This window comes from Hermetia illucens, chromosome 1, assembly GCF_905115235.1.
Source record: "Hermetia illucens chromosome 1, iHerIll2.2.curated.20191125, whole genome shotgun sequence".
In the NCBI taxonomy this organism is placed as follows: Eukaryota; Metazoa; Arthropoda; class Insecta; order Diptera; family Stratiomyidae; genus Hermetia; species Hermetia illucens.
In genome coordinates this window covers 101,275,360-101,293,054 of record NC_051849.1, presented here as the reverse complement: position 1 = coordinate 101,293,054, position 17,695 = coordinate 101,275,360, and the positions used below count along the sequence as shown (strand labels likewise).

General features: G+C 41.6%; 1 protein-coding gene across 1 annotated transcript; it reads right to left on the bottom strand.

Moving 5' to 3' along the window:
• Window positions 1-524: 524 nt before the first annotated feature.
• Window positions 525-17,346, bottom strand: LOC119646736 (probable nucleoporin Nup54). The gene is made up of 9 exons (XM_038047313.1): window positions 17,155-17,346; window positions 9,799-9,975; window positions 9,468-9,743; window positions 9,294-9,407; window positions 9,035-9,228; window positions 8,795-8,967; window positions 8,170-8,731; window positions 1,643-1,762; window positions 525-1,586 (listed from the first exon to the last, which is right to left on the bottom strand). The coding sequence occupies exons 1-9, from the start codon at window positions 17,213-17,215 to the stop codon at window positions 1,365-1,367; spliced, it is 1,899 nt and encodes a 632-aa protein (XP_037903241.1). The 5' UTR covers window positions 17,216-17,346; the 3' UTR covers window positions 525-1,364.
• Window positions 17,347-17,695: the final 349 nt, after the last annotated feature.

Here is a 17,695-nt window from a genome sequence, read left to right as displayed (position 1 = left end):
GTTGCTTCTTAATACTGCAACAGTCAGCCGACGGGCGATGTCGTCAGAAGATGCACTTGTGTGTCCATCACCGGTACTATGGTGCTGGTGATGACATAGCTTGAAAAGCAAGCCGAAACATGGAATCGCTTGCAAAGTGGGACATTAGCACATGGAGAATGTTGCTAATGTTTGTTTTGAAATTGACCTTGCAGCAATTATGGTCGGTGATTGCTGTCGTTGTTGACGCGGACTTAGCCGGTCGATGGCTTGTGGGAAATCGTTCAAACAGATGGCAAAAGGTCATCGGTGCAGATGGAAGTGAAGCCCATGGTGTGTTACGTAGGCACCTGTCGTGAGATTTAATCCTACGATCCTCTTAAGACACGGATTGAATTTGTGACCACAATCAGAGCCCCGCTGAGACAAGCAACAACGGTAGCAGTCTATACCAAGTGCACGGCTTAGCATTCATACTGGTGGATGCAAGAATTACCTAAATCTCTACCGAACTATGGAGTACGGCACCCGTGTTGATACGCAACACCACGTCGAGGCCCGAAGGTCTCTTCTCACTTGAGCATAACCACAACCACCATGAAACTCCCACTAGGGGGGCCAACCGCAAATAACCGAGCTGTCCTCACATACGTCGAGGACTATTTTTCTTCCCTGACCCCTCCTCCCCCGTTAGGAATCAGCAAATTTTGCACATTCATATTTCATTTCTTGTGTTTGTCGAGGTTATTTATTGGAAGTGACACGTTCAAATAAATTATTTCGTGTGAATGTTAGAAGTAAAATTTTAAGACTAAAATTTCAATTAAATACATGTAAGTGGGAAAACCCCTATGCTTTCCGTCCCACTACTTTAAAAAATATTATTATTCTGTTAATTGATCCAAATTACACTCTGTTACGACTTACTATAGTCTGTCGGAACGAAATTATATCCGAATATAGCGTATAAAAAGAATCTTAAAAATGTAAAATTTAAAAAAGATAAGGCAATAATAACTTGAGAATTTTTTAAAAAATAAATCGTTTTTTATCGCAAATATTATCAGCCCTATTTGAATATTAGACTAAAAAACTTTGTTGCGTTTTGACTCAGCAGTTACTAGCATGATTGTATATATTAAACAAGTTGATAATGTAAAAAATCTGAAGGCGGAAGGTCGTTATTCATTACCAAAAACAATTGTTATTCGTAGCTACATCGAATTATAATATTTGATACCATCTTAATTACTCATTGCTTACAGAAAAAATACAATCTTATAAGTAGATCCTCCCAACTTCTAAATACATATCATTCTAATACACCGAATGTGATCAACTTTTCCACATGGAAATTTAACATAACTGTGTAAGTATTACCTCATTTATCCTCTAGTTAACTGGGTCATTCCTTCGGAAATAATTTTTAGGGCTTTCATATCCTTATTGACGGTTTGTATGAGTAACTCCATCGCCTGTTGTTGCATTGTAAGAAAAGATTTCATTTCTTCTGACGAATCTTTATCTAGCGTGTATTCATTAGCGGCAGTTGTTGCCCACTGATTCCTTTGCATTCGCATTTGTGACAGCAGTTCGCTGAGCCGGCCCTGAGTAACAAAAAAAGTCATTTTAGGAAAGAAAGAAAAACGGTAAATCGTTATACTTTGAATTGCGTCGGTGCTGAAACTAGGGCCTGCATATTCTCTAATTTGCTCCGCAAAACCTCTTCTTCTGGCGACAGTGCCATTCCAACTTTTCGGGTACTTTCCTGTTTGACTATGACCTGCATTAAAAAAAAAGTAGAACAAAAAATAAAATACCTATTCATAAAAAAAAGAATAAAGTTTGTGCATTGGGTGTACATTTTTTGATTTACATTGAAAACAACGAATACATACTATACAAACAGCTAAAATGTTTACTCATGTCAAGAATTTAGTGTCCGGATGGCTTAGTTGTTAGAACGCTAGGCTGTCACACCGAAAGTTCGCGGCTATAATCTCACTGGTGGCAACGAGATTTTGTACCGTGACAAAATGTCGGATAGCAGCCGACCCTGCTGTGAATGGGTATCTAAGGTAAATCAGGGGCGAGCGCAATAATGCCCACATTGTCTCCTACAGTGTACTGTTATGGTCTTAACACCTTTCAAGGCTCAAATCCAATTGCATTGTCGCATCAACCAATATTATTATATTATTTTTCAACAAATTTAATAATAATAAGAGGAAATGTACAGATGTCCTGTAGATGAAATGTTAATAGTGAAGCCATTCACAACACAGCCCTTCGTAGCACATATAAAGGAGAAATGCATGCCGCGATAACCGCAGCTAACAGATGTCCTGGAGATGAAGCATCAACCCATGATCTTCACACCTCCTGAAGGGCGTTATCATTGATACGGCCACAAACATACTTGGCCCCAGCCGCAAGAAAAGTTGGAACAGCTTGTTCGACGATGAATGTAAGCCAGCAACAGAACGGAAGAATGCTGCATTCTCAAAGAACGCAGGCAAAGACATATCACGAACTCCGTCGAGCGGAGAACTGACTTCAGAGACGAAAAATGAAAGCTTGGGAGAACCAACAGATCTATGAATTCGAAAATACAGGGAGCAACCGCACCAGGCGCGCAAGTTTTACAAAACAAGTCAGCAGGATGAAACCTTACACACCTCGATGCTCATCCTGCCGAGGCAAAGAGAGAAATTTTATTTCCGATAGGATGGGCATATTGGAGCGATGGGTTGAGTACTTTGATGAGCTGCTGAACAATCAGAACATCGGCGAGTTGGAGATCCCGCCAACTGAAGACGACGGACAAATGCTGTCACCACAAAGCATAGAAGAAACAGTCCATGCAATCGAGCGGCTTAAAAACCATAAGTCGTCAGGAACCGATAGAATTACGGCCGAATTGGTTACATATGGAGGCGGCCAACTACACCAAGCGATTCATCAACTGATACTCAAAATGTGAAACAGCGAATCAATGCCTAACGACTGACAATGAGGCATTATCTGTCCATGCAATCACGCAGTGCAGTAATTATAGAAGTATCACGTTTCTGAATACCATCTATTCTCCGATATCTTACTGAGACGGATAGCCCCATACGCCCAGAACATCATTGGCCCATACCAAAGAGGCACTCCAGGCAAATCAACAACAAATCAGATTTTCTCTCTGCGACAAGAGATGGTAAAACTGCTGGAATATGGCCATCATTAGCACCATTTTTTCATCGATTTTAAAGCCGCCTAGCCAGAGTAAAATTGTACACAGCCATGAGAAAACTCGGTATCCCGACGAAATTGGTGACACTGATTAGGCTAACCCTGACCATTGTGCGAGGCCAGATTAAAGTAGCACGGTCACTCCTGAGACCATTCAACATCATCGACGGGCTTAGACAACCGGATGCCCTATCATGCGTCCTCTCTAACCTGACCCTGAAGAAAGTGATTTGCGGTGCAAATGTACAGTCTACGTTCATCCAGATCGAGCAGGTGGCAGCGAGATCTTGGGCTGCACATTAATGAGAGCAAAACGAAGTACATGGTGGCAAAATCAGATCCAAAAACTAAACAACGAACAACATCGAATCGCACTGGTCCAACGAAAACATTAAAGATAGGAGACTACAACTTTGAGACCGTTGAAAATTTTTCCTCTCTAGGATCGAAAATCACAACCGATAACAACTATGACGATGAAATCCGCGCACGGTTGTTGGCTGCCAACAGAGCCTATTTCAGAGTCCAAGCTCTTATTGTACAAGACTATTATCTTACCAGTCCTTATGTATTCCTGGGAGACTCACAAACTCTTGGCCGCGTTCCAGAGAAGAATCCTCCGAAGAATTTTTGGCCGCGTACATGATGATGGAGGACTCCGCAGCCTATATATCGACGAAATCTATAAGCGATAGCACGACCGTTCGGTTGTAGATAAAATCCGACTCAACAGGTTGCGGTGGACGGGTCACCTAATCCGCATGGATGAGGATGATCCAGCCCGGAAAACCTATAAGGGTAATATCTATGGTAGAAAAAGAAGACGAGGCAGGCCCTGCCAGAGATAGAGCGATGCCATAGTTCATAGCTTTTAGGGATATCGAATTGGTGGACCTCGGCGCAAAACCGAAATGTCAGGAGTTCCTTCCTACGATAGACCTAGACCGGATATCGGTTGTTGCGCCGTTGATGATGACTAATAATAATAAATTAATCATAAAAAACTTTATTCTCCTTTAATTATTAATGGAGATTTAAGAGTTGAGCGGAGGTCTGGCAAAAGCAATGAACGGCAACTGACTGTCAAAAAATAATAAAATAGCGTACGATAATTTCTGGCTACTTTTTCTTCCGGGAGCAAAGTTTTTAGCCCGACCACTTGAGCGTACCTCCGACGTTGAGGTTGAAAATCTGTCGGCCCTGCTCGAGGACCTCGTAAGGAGGCTGCAGCGGTCTCCGAGAGAGACGTTCGTTCTAATTAGAGCGTGCGTGAAGAAGTCGAGATCTCTGGGCACGTCGGCCACGTTTTTCGCGTAGTTGTCGTTTGATGGTGATTAAAGCTTGCGCACTGCGTTCTTGAGCAGACGCAACAGATCGGGAATGTTAAGGCTCGTCTAATGTCGAGGTCGCTGAGGAGCCCTAGGTTCACCCCGTATACAAGCTCCGAGGGACTTACAGCATATTCTTCGCGATTCGTCAAGACCAAGTTGAACAAATGGCAAGACCTACGGCCAAGGAGGATCGTCTTGGGCTATTATAATAATAATAATAAGAATCGTTGGCGCAACAATCCATGTTGGATCAGGGCCTTGAAGTGTGTTAGAGCACTTCATTCAAGACCGTAACGGTACACTAGGAGGCAATGTGGTCAGCATTGCGCATTGGGCTATTATAACGACTTTCAAAGCCTTGTGCCACTTTTTCAGCATCTCATCCCATTCCATCCATCTACTCCCGACAGATGGCCTCGGCACAATATTGTTCAGAAATACCTTTCAGAGATATCGCCTCAGGCCACCGCGTGAACCTATCGTTGGTTGTGAGACAATACTTGAAACCGTGCGAATCTCGCAAAGCACTATGTCGAGATAGATTTTGTCAAAGCACTTGGTATACCGAGGGAACACCCCTCCTTATTTTATAGTAGTAGTTTTGCACTTCTGGCTGTTGGCTCAAGAGTTAATGTCCTTATTCATGGTCGGTCAGAAACCAGGATGCCTGGATGTGCTAGACGGCAAACGCCGTGAAATATATCGGATTATATGTACTTGGTCCCTTATCTGATTCCCACAGTATATATTAAACTTTCAGCCGAAATTAAATGAGTATTTAGAGTTGGTCCTCAGGCTCTGGAGAATTCCGTCTTTCTTCTGCGCTTAGGCTATTGCAACATATGATAAAGCGTCGGCAACTACTTTATCCTTTTAATAAGAATGAAGTGTGGTTAAACTTCCACAATTCACAGTGTGAAAATTACAGGCTCGTAAAACGTTCGAGGCGAGACTCCTTTAGAGCGTACTGTGAGGAACTGTAAGGCGAAAGAAAGATCTTAAAAGGGATAAGTCGGCCTAGTTGGACTCTCTTAGATAAGCGGATAGAATTTTCAAAAACTTCAGAATTGTTTGGAGAGTCTGGTTGAGCGTCACATTCGCAAGGCACTAAAGTCACACCCACTAAATAAAAACCAACACGCTTACCAGGGTGAAAAGTCATGTGATTCTGCTCTTCACTCTTTGCTTTTAAAGGTAGAAGACGCAACTCTGAAAAGTGAGTACGCGATGGGAGTGTTCGTAGACAGGGGCGCTTGAGGATGTGCCTTTCCACAAGCTTTGTGATGCCGCCACAAAGCATGGTGTCGGCGAAACTTTAATTAAATGGATTTCAAGGTGTGTAGAAGTAAACAACGCGCGGTTAATTTCATTAACAGGCATATGCTTACAATAAATCCAAAAAAAAACCACGACAGTATTATTTTCCAAAAAGGGGAAGCTGAATGGACTTTGCCTCCCAGAGGTGAAAAGTACAATCCTTCAACTTTTGGAAGTGGTGAAATATCTGGCAGTTATTTTAAACAAAAAGCTTTTTTGGAACAAACATGTACAGGTGAAGACGAAACGAGTTCTCACAGCGTATGGGCTGTGCAGGCGGATCTTTGTTTCGTCATGGGGTTTAAGCCTCAGGAAGTAATGTGGATATACGTTGCTACCGTTTGGAGTGTTAAGATGAGGCAAAAATGCTTTCACTGTAAACTAGCCACACTGTAAAGATCTGTGTGTCTAAGTATTCCCGGTGGCATGAGTACAACATCCGGCGTAGCTCTAAATGCATTGCTCAAATTGTAGCCCTTGGGTATATATATTCAAAGCGCTGCAATGAAAGCAACTCGTAAACTAATTCGCTAAGATGTATGGGATTACAATGGAAGTGAGGGGCAGCATTGGAAAAGTTATTGGTAAGTAAGTGTTAAGGATCAATTGATGATGGGCAAAAAATCACAATAGAAGTTTAACAAGCTCAAAAACCTTCTTAAATCCTTTATCGTTCTTGAAAGCGGGAAACTTGCAGTCGCTTGCACCTTGACTGGCTCCGATTGGATATCGTTAGGGGTTATCAGATATCAATCGCATTGATATGCGAATGTAAGAATTTGCATTTATCAACGCCGTGTTGAGGGACACGTTGAAAAATGTTCAAGCTCAGAGAACGGACCAGAACATCATTCAAAAATACGAAACAAACGTGAAAATTTCGTAGCAAAGAGTGGAGGTCTGAAGAGTTTGCTTTGCATTGTGCAGTCCAAGAGTTAACCTGATGAACTCGCAGAGTCCGAAAGGCGTGCATCGGGTCGGGTCGCTTTTCGAAGACAGAGCTGCAGTGATATGGTGATATGCTTTGACTAAATCAAAAGTCGAGAAAATACGTCAGTCTGCGATAGAGTACGCAAAACCGTGGATGAGAGGAATGGAGTATCGTATGTGAAGTGGTGAAGACCAGTAGTTGTCTACAGGTCTACAAACACCCTGGACTTTATTGACAGCCTTCGGAATTGATTCAGATGCTGGTAAACGCCAGTGTCGACTTGCCGGTGGTTGACTTCAAGGCAATTTAACATTTCTTACAGTAGTTAAAAGAAATGTTCGAAAAAAGTACAGTAGTTCTATCATTTATAAGCATAGAATATGGTAGATTCATTTCCTTCTAACAGGGGATCCAAAGAGGCTCGCATAGACAGGCAAAGTTGTTGGATGGCAATGATCCTTATTATTTACGAACCAAGTTGACTCACACTTCCCAATTGGTAGCCGACCTGATGGTGAACTAACATGAGTGACGATAACGACGCCGACTCGTCTTGGTATGGACTTGTTCAGTCGCCATCATGCGTTGGAATAGTGAGGAGCGTGCCTTTGTCGTTGAGGTTTACTTTTCAAGCGGATGTTCGGTTATTGCAACACAGCGTGCATTTCGGAATCGCTTTAATTTAGCCCCGTTGGCTCCCGTCCCAGACCGCAAATCAATTGTTACATGGGTCACTACATTCAGACAAACTGCAAGTGCAACAAAAGGAAGAACTGGAGTCCCTCGGCCCGTTAGATCACCTGAGAACATTGAAGCAGTGAGAGCGTCAATGTTCACTATTACGTAACACAACCGCTCAGGACACTTGGGTATTTGCAGTGTTACCTGTACACAATCGGGAAATCATGCCTGCCACATCTTTTTTGTTTTAGAGAAGATGGGAGCCCCATTGGTTTTCTTTACGATTTTTCATAAGGGTTTATGAATTGTCATGTGATTGGCCTTACACTTTAAAATTCACTTTGAATTTGCTGTTTCAGGCTTGCCAATTTTGAAATTAACTGTCCGCCATGCGAGGATGTTCTTTTCAAAGTGTCAACTATGCCGGCCGCTTAAAAAAGGCCAAGTGGTCAGAATCGAAAAGGATTTTTTTGTACTCTCAAAAGATAGATTAATTGGTAAGAAAAAGTTACGGCTCTTATTTAATAAAGGGGCTGAGAAAGAAATTCATAAAAATTCCTTCCTTCCCCGTAACTTCAAAAAATAGATTTCCGAAGATAACTTAAAAATATTACTACATACATTGAAACAGTGGACAATGTAAGGAAAGGGAAATAGCATACATAAAATAGTACGAAAAATCAAATGTACCTTTAATATTCGGTGACTCAGTTCTGCAAGCTTACGACGATACTCCATAATACGCGCTGTTGTAGCTGCATGCCTTTGCTTCAATTCGGTCAAATCCTTTTCCACTTTAGATAAATACTGATTATGCGCTTCCGTTTCTTTTTCTTGACACTTAATTCTCCACTTCAATTCATTGAACCCAATCATGGGCACAGGAATGAACTTTTGCGAATCGGGGTTATCAATTTTTGCCTGTTTCCACATGCGAGGATCTATTCCTTTTGGGGGGTTTTCCAAATATTCCTTCAATTGATCTTCATCTGGTACAACCAATGCTAGCGCTTGTTCAATTGCCATGTTCGTGAGCTGCGGTTTAACTGTGGCTTGATTCAGGTAGTTGCTCACTTCCGTTGCTAAAATCCGTTTTATTTCATTGGGACACTGTTGAGACTTCTCCTCAACATAAATAACGACTTGGGATTTGTTGTCTGACAACGGTTTCATGATGTCGATGTTTATAGTAATGTTTGGCTTGTTGCCGAAAATTTGATTGAGGCCTGTAATAATTTGCTGCTGCCCATTTCTGCGGAAAGAATAAGTCGTTTGAAATAAAAAGGAAAAAATATGTCAAATATTTCGTACGTACTTGACATCCGTGAAGGACTTGTTGAACACTAGAGAGACCAGCCCAGCCTTATTATCCTTGCCAGGAAGCCGACTGTAACCCATTGCTTTGAAACGACATAAGTAATTCTGTGGTGTTATATCCACTGGTGCGGCTGATTGAGAGTAAAATGATTTGCCACTACCCCACATGGCCTTACATGCAAAACAAATTTCTTTATTAGAATCAACGCCATTTTTTCGAGATTAAATATTAAAATACCTGCAAATAATTCCATTTAGCAAGAATTGTGTCGCGTTCATCACCGAATATCGAAACATTGAAAATTGATTGAGCAAACGCTTCTTCGGGATTAAGTTGTTGCTGAGGCTGCTGTTGCGCTTGAAGTGGTTGCCCAAATGAAGAACCAAATCCTCCAAATGCGGGGGCTGTGCCTGTTGCTGGTTTTCCAAAGGCTATCCAAAATATATTAATCAATATCAAACCAAAAATAATCTTACAGAATGCAGTAACAACTCACTGGAGCCAAAGGAGCCAAATCCAGAGAACCCTGTGTTAGCAGTCCCCGTTGTTCCAAACCCGCCGAATGATGGAGCTGAAGTTGTTGTTGCTGCTGCTCCGAAGCCTCCGAATCCTTCGCAAAATAACAATATATGTGCTGGTCTACAACATTAGTGAAAACTATTTTGCGTACCTGATGTTCCGGTTCCAAAGCCACCGAAGCTAGGGGCCGAAGTAGTTGTCGTACCAAAACCTCCGAATGCAGCTGGAGCGGACGTAGTAGTTGTACCAAATCCACCAAAAGCAGTTGGTGCGGATGTGGTTGTCGTTCCGAATCCTCCGAAAAGACTAGGGGTCGATGTAGTTGATGTTCCAAAGCCTTTGAATGCGGTCGAAGTAGATGTACTTGTAGTTCCAAAGCCTCCGAACCCGCCAAGAGTCGGCGCGGACGTAGTTGCTCCAAAAGCTCCTTCAGAACGATATATTGATTAATGGAAATGAGCGTGAATTCAAAACTTCGTTACCAGTGGTACCAAAAGCCGGAGTTGTTCCGAATGGCGTGGCTGTTGAAGTTGCCGCTTGTACTCCAAACGCGGGTGTTGTTGTTTGAGCTCCAAAAGCCGGTGCTGCTGAAGTTTGTGTTCCAAAGGCGGGAGCTGTTGAGCTTTGTGCCCCAAACGAAAATGCCCCGAATCCAGCAGCTTAAATAATAATAGTCGATAAAAATATCAATTTCGCTATTCCAGTATTTCACGGAATGTTCAGGAATTTTTTCCTACTTAAAAATCAAAAGGACAAAAACAAATATATTTTCTTCTATATCAATTTATTTGTTGAATACAATTAGGGCAACCAAATTATATTCGTCAATCTGACCTAGAAATTTACCAAAACTGAAACATTATAGAGATTTCCAAGAAATTAAAATAGGAAATGCATCTGTTGAAAATTATAAAAAAATATTCTGATTCTCATCAACTAAAACCACTGTTCTTTGAAATGCAGAGGAAAATAAAATCATAAATCGTTGAGCTGCGTTACGGCAATAATTTGCCAAATTGTTTTAGTGGCGCAGCAGAAGACGCCAACTGATCTAGTATATTTTTGTGGGGTAGGTTGGCATTTTAATCCACAAGATCTAAGGAATTCATTTCGTGGGCCCATCCAAGGTTGGCAATAGACGAAAGAGCGATCGAAAGACATGTACAGGGTTTGGGAGGCAACCTCAAAAGAATATACGCTTCGCCGAAAGTATCGCGGAGTGGATGGCAACACGCGTGTATTGTAATGAGGCACGAATGGAAAGCCAACTATCCACAGGTATCGAATTTGTCTTGTTCCTGTATTATTCTTCCAACATTCATCGTGAAGCTCGTCACAAAGCATGACCAGGAACTCCCCGTATAATTGCCCCATCGACCAGGGAAACCAGAGTAGCTATATAGCAGAGGATCCCGTATAAAATCTTCATCTCAAAAAGAAAGGAATAAGCATCGAGATCTCTGGACTGTATGGGTAGAAAACGTGGAAAGTTTTTGCTTCAAAATACGAAATTGGAATGGAAAGTGTCTGCACCGGCTGAGTGCCCCGTTGCAAAATATACTTCAATCCATATATCAACGGGATGCGCATTTGAGTAAAGATAACACTAATTTCGTTGACGAAAGAATTTGTATACAAAAATTTATTACCGAACATTTAAAGGGCGACACGTAGTTCCGACTCCTTGGCGACGAGATAACATTACGCGGAGTTTTCACGGTCAGCATTCTTTTTGCAAAATTATTTTGTTTACTAATTCGATAGAATATAGTCTCAAGAAACATCCCTCAAAATTTCAAGTCGAAACTTTCAACAATTTCATAAAAGTCACTACTAACGAGAAGACACAATAGCACAATTTTCATATGAATTGTATTTGTAACACCACGTTTTTCCGAATACTTTTTGAGATTGCTCAGCCATTTATCATTCGATTAGCTTGATTCCTTTTTTTTTATTCTTAACTTGTCTATAAATAAGTCGGAAAACCGGAAGCTAGACGCTTCAGGTATGAAAGGCCATTTCTTTTATAAAGAGTTTTGAGTGTGCATTTATCCCATTAGTATGTATCACGTAATTCAAGGGTGAACGTAAGGGGAGGGGGGAGGGGTTTTCCTGTCAATTACTAGAAATTATAATAATGTACTATTATTAACTTTATTTGAACAACCTCTTGATTTTTTTCAGATTTTTCGGTTGGGCAGTTTCTGAGAATGGGTTCGTTAAAGAAATGAACAATTTCAACCTCCCGCACTCTCCACCTTTCCTACAAATGTCAAAACTAAGATCAGCTTCGAAAATACTAACCGAGACCTTTAATTTGATACCCCACATGACTATATTTGAGGAAAAAAAAATAAACCCCCCTCTTGCATACCCCCCCGCCCCCTTGAATTCGACGTAAAAGAATGTAATTCACTATATGCGTGAGCGTTCACAGTACCCACCTTTCTATCAAATTCGGTGTCAATCGCTATAACCATCTCCGAGAAAAATGCGTGTGACGGACAGACAAACAGGCAGACAGTAAACCGATTAAAACACAATCAAACTTGTTTGTATTCAAAATGGGCGCTAATATCTTCAGAAACTGATTTTTCTCTGTTCTTCTCAGGAACTACTTAATTCATTTTAATGTTTTTTTATCTAAATAATTGCAACACTCGCCATCATGGCCCGAACTAGGTGTTCCCAGATCCTTTGACATTAAGTTCCTTTTGTTTTAGTTAAGTCGAATTACCGGAAGCTGAAATATTCAGGTATAAGGATTTTGTGTACATCTTGTGTGAGAAATACCCTATTCACGTTTTCCCATTCGCGTATACATCCAATTCAAAACATTCCCTGATATAGATATGTATTTTCTAATTCCACCTCCGTCTTCATATGGGTTCCCCTTATATGATGATGACGTCATACCCGTCGTAAAGTCCGATAAATTCACAACTTTGACCTTCTATAACTTTGTTAATAATAGTTGGACTTTTGTCAAACTCGTCAAAATTATGCATTATATCATTACCAAATCTTGTACTTCTAAAATGAACTTAAGCGGTGTTCTCGGGTAAATTATTTCCCCTACGTCTCAATCAATATGTTTCATAAAAACTATCATTATTTTCAAAAAGTACTAATTCAGCCCTTTCTTTTGATACTCCACGGTCATAGTCGGAGAAAACAAATTACACCCCCCTTACACATGTATGGGGAGCCCCCCCCCCCCCCCCCCGCCCAAAGCTGCCCAAATTCTACTTTCCAACCGATCCCGTCAGTTAAAACTGACGGGAGTTCAAGCCATAACTCAATGCGTTCTAAAGAAAACTGCATTTACACTTCCTTCTTCGGGTTCATGGTTTGGTCAAAAAAGCAAGGGGAATTGGATCAAGTCTCCAAACAAGTCGGGAATCCAGAAGCTAAGCGCTTCAGATGTGAAAGATTTTGTGGATATTTGAGTGGACATTTCATTCAGAATATTCACTTCCGCGTACTACTGACATTCAATGTTTTAGAATTTGCACCGAAGCGACAACTTTGAGCTAATATAACTTTGATAGAAATAGTGCGATTTCCACAAAACTTGGTAGAATCACGCCTTATATTAAAGCCCATATTATTGTCACTTACGATTCTAGGGAAAACGTAAGTGGGATTTTGCAGTAAATTGCTAAATGTATAGTGGCAGTTCTATGATTTTTCAGATTTTTCGGTTGGAATTTCAGTTTCAAATTTTTCGGTTGAGAACGGGCTCGTGACAGAAATGGCCAGTATTTTGTTTGAGAATCGAGGGAGGCCTGAATTTTACAAGGCGGTTTTTATCTTCATTATAATTCATACATATGCCGTATTTTTGAATTAATATAAGGGAGCAAATGCCACTACGTAACCACTTCGGTCACGCTGCTCCCAGAGCAGAGGTAAGGCAGCGTCTGAGGAGCTGCCTCTGCCCTGGATGAAATCGCATGTCATATAAATGACCAGTTTTCAGCCCCTGCCCTCCCCTCTTATACATTCAATGTCTAAACTGACGCCAGTTTTGAAAAGTACCAACAGAGACCTTTCATTTGATACCCCTAAAACGGAATATCCAAATATCTGACCACATGGCAGAGGTTCAAAGAGAATCACCAACGCAGAGGTATATTATATTCCATACCTATGTGTGACATCGGCATGGGTGAGGATGATCCAGCCCGGACAAGCTATAAGGGAGATATCTATGGTAGAAAAGGAAGACTTAGCAGGCGATGCCTCAGATGGAGCGATGGCCTAGGTCACAGCTTTCAGGGATATCGAATTGGTGGACTTCAGCACAAAACTGGGATGTCTTGAGTTCCTTACTAAAGCAGGCCTAGACCGACATCGTGACTGAAATACGCAAGCACAGCTTTGTGTTTTCCAGCAACATCCCCAAAATTCGACTACGACCTTTGGCTATCAAAAACGGGTTATGATGGACTGGAAAGGCAAGTGGTATTAAATGCGAATCAGGTGTTGGATTCCAAGTACGGCTGCTGCAAGGCGCGCTCTTTTAAACTAGGAGACCATCTCTAGCAGAATTTTGACTACAAGATTCAAATCGAGGTTAAGGAGCATTAAAATTGAGTAGTGCAGCATCAACGGAGATTTCCGATATAGTAGAGAGGGACTCTTTCTATGAGCAATTACGCATAGTTCAGAAAAGGCTTTCTAAAGTTGGTATTATGATCGTGATGATTAAACTGAACGGCAAGGTGGGCTCTGACAACGCCTTACTCAGACATGTGATGGGGAAACGATATTGGCAGCTGTAACGACAATGATGGAAGGTTAGTGGATTTCTTCAGCTTCCGTCGCCTCATCATGGATGGCACATTGTTAGAGGGCAAAGCTTCCCATAAGTTAGCTGAGGTTGGATTTCAACTGATCATTGGCCACTTGGCGATCAGCAGGAGATTTAGGAGTTGGCTTCTCACAATATAGGCGCTAAAATCGGTCTAAAAAGAGGTCACGATCTGACCGTCGTTTACCTTCACTTACGTGTTACAGCCGCCACTTCCCGCAATGTTAGAAAACTGTGACTCGCAAAGTTCAACATCGGCCGCTTATATGATCTAGCTGTCGATCGGCAGTGGGAGAGCTTTCTTGTTGATCGGATGGCAAATAACCTAAGTAACTCGCCCGAGAATATGGACGAGCATATATTTCTTTTCGCGGATACTACACACATCTTCAGCCACGTCCCAGATGAGTGTCACAAGATCTAGCTTACTGCGGAATCTTTAAAGCGGATCGATGAACGGAAGGGATTAAAAGCTCTATTGACTGCTGCGAGCGATTAGCCTGGCGTGATGTGACCTATTCACTGCCACTTCCACCTTCCGATCACATTGACTACGAGTAACAAGCTTGTACGCCAACCAAATTCTTCATTTGAAATTATTATACATCCAGCCAACGTTCTCCGATGATATATCGCAGAAGGTTTGAAGCGGATCTGGAAAAATCCTTAGATTTAAAAAAATGCTAAAAAATTGATTTTTTTGAAAGTTCCACATGAGAACACTGCCTTAAACGCGCTAAGAGCAGGTTTTTGTTAATACCCGCTCTCTTGTTACGCACGTCCAGAGGACCACTACCAAATCTACAGCTGTCGCAAAATGGTCAATCTAATTGTTCGTACGCCGTTGATCAGTTGAAACCCAACCGAGGCTAGCTCTGGACTCGAACAATCTACCACCAGTGACGAAGTGGTGCAAACCGCGAGAATCAACGGACCTTCCACCATTATCGTTGCGGTCACCAAGACCGTGCTTCCCCCTTACATGTCCGAGCAAGGTGTTGTCATAGCCCACCTTGGCATTCAGGCTTCTAGAAGCCTCATAGAAAGCATCCTATTCCACTGTATAGGAAGTATCCGTTAGTGCATAGCATTGTACAATTGTGTGAGAAACCGGCTCCTAGGTCAAGAGCGCGGACGCCTGGCGTCAGAAACAACTCGGGAACGGATTCACGTCTGCTGCAAGAGGAGTACTCTCCAGAATCCCACAATCTTGCTTAGTTTCGGCCCAGTATGTCGTTGGAATTCTCGCTTGAGTTGGAGAAAGCGGCATTCTAGGGAACCTCGCAACCGTTGTCGAAGAGTTTGCGTGCATTCCAAAAACCAATCATATTCATTTTTCGTTATTGCCTGTCCGAGGCTTTGATGGCGTTTCAGTAGCAGTAAAGTTTCAAAATTTGCAGGTTGCTAACCCAATTTCTATCCATTTTAGTCGCTTTTACGACAAACAGACAAGATTGAATGAATTCTTAAGCCCCAACTCGCAGGATGTATATTAAGCAGGGACGACAATTCGATTGCTGGCTAAATCATGCGTGACAAACGTCTTGGGAAGTCCTAGGAGTTGAATCGCATTTAAGCGGACCGCGTAAGATGGCGTGTAGGCATGGTTCACGACCTATGGCCCACCAAGGAGTTAAAGGCAACCATATATAGATTATGCCTGCAAGCGAGCCATGTCCAACAATAAAAGTCCTAAATATAATCTCAGATTTTAGGTGACACCAATCTAACAAGGAAGCAGTAGCACGTGCGAACAATCGAACCGAAGCCGAAACCTGACTTACTACTTCGGAACACCTTCAGGACAACCTGCGTGTATTATTGACAGAAACGATGAGTAAGGCGCAAAGACCGAAGAGTGCCAAGACAAGAATCACTGAAAAGCTGGCAGCAAGGATGAGATGATTTGCCAAAGGTTGGCTGGACCCACACGATTCCCGCTGTTGAGGAGTGGACGGTACACAATTCCTGGCACGTCAAAATAGTTGCAAGAATCACGTGTGCCGATTCACGTTTAATGACTCTCCCTTTCCTCCTGAACGTGGTTGCACATCTACAGACCCAAAGCATGTCATGCTCTACTGATCGGAATTCCGTTCATAGAGAAGCTTGGGTAATTCTTAGACCCTTGGTGGTCAGATTTGCTAAACCAAATTGGGAAAGTTATTTATAAAGAAAGAGGGGAAGTGTACAAGCAAATATCTCGATTAAAAGCGGCAATTTTGAGATAATGTCCTTCAAAACGCCCCTAAAATGCCAGAGTTCGATAGTTTATCTGCAAAACACACAGCACTCATGGCCAAAAATTGACTTCACATCAATTATACCTAGAAGCAACCCTTCGTCGGCTCAATAGACGCTGGAAATGCCTGGGAAATATGAAGACAAAAGGAAATTAACGACCTCATTTTTAATGGAGTATTTCTCAAATATTTGTTTTAAATCTGTGGTCAAGAACGCGCTGTTTCTATATCTAATGGACTTTTTCAATCTCATAAAGCACCCAATCAGTAGAAGTAAAGCTATTTCGCCTTACAAGAGAAAACGTAACAAATATGAATCGTAATTTGAGTAAGACCTATATTAATATTAGCCATCAACCGCGCCAGCATTATTGACTATTCGCCTGCCATCCGACCCTGCAGTTTAAGTCCTGGCGTGGCAGTCGTCCTTTCGGGGCACCGTAAAACAGGCGGGGCAAATTGATTACTCATAAAAGGAAAGTACGCTGAAGCATTAATAAAATGTTTAGCAAAAAAACGTATTATCTTCCAGCCAAGGACTTTCCAAGCACTATATTAGTCAGGATGCGATCAATAGGAAATCGAGAGCGGAAATAGAAACTTTTCGCAACCCAACATATCTTATTTCACTTTTCATTATAATCTATCCGAGATAACCATCTCCATGGAGTTTCTCATAATTTCTATTTAGTAAATGATACATTCGCACCAACAGATTCGAGTCCCACAATTTCGCGCAATTTTGATTTGGGCCTTAACCTCAAAGGGTTACTTACGTTTAGCTGGCGTGCTTGTTGCGCCAAGGGCTGAGGTATTTGTATTAAAACTTAGCGACATCGCTAAATTATTTGTTTGTTATTTCGAGGTGTTTTCAATATTTATGTTAAAACCGAGATGGACTAATTTAGTACTTTGTTTACAGATTTTCAAATACAGGAACGAATGTATCAAAATTGACAGCTCTAACGTCAACACTTTGAGTTGTGGAAAGTGCAGTTTAGTGACTTGAGTAGCAACTGGTGAAGGTAATGCAGTTTCGGGGATGTATTCAACGTCGGTTCAGTTATTATGAAAAAACAATTATTCGCAATAAATATGTAATAGTGTGGAAAGAAATTATATTTTTCGATTGTTGTCTTTAGGTGTCTAAAACGAAGTGCATTATCTTGCGGAGGAGCATCTTTTATGCAATGAGATAGTTTCTTACAGGAAAAAAATGAACTTCCTTCCATGCAACATGCATGGATCCAAAACTAAGAAAGCTTCACTAGTGATAGCAGATTTTTAAGGGTTTGAGTGAAACAAAATCTTATTAAC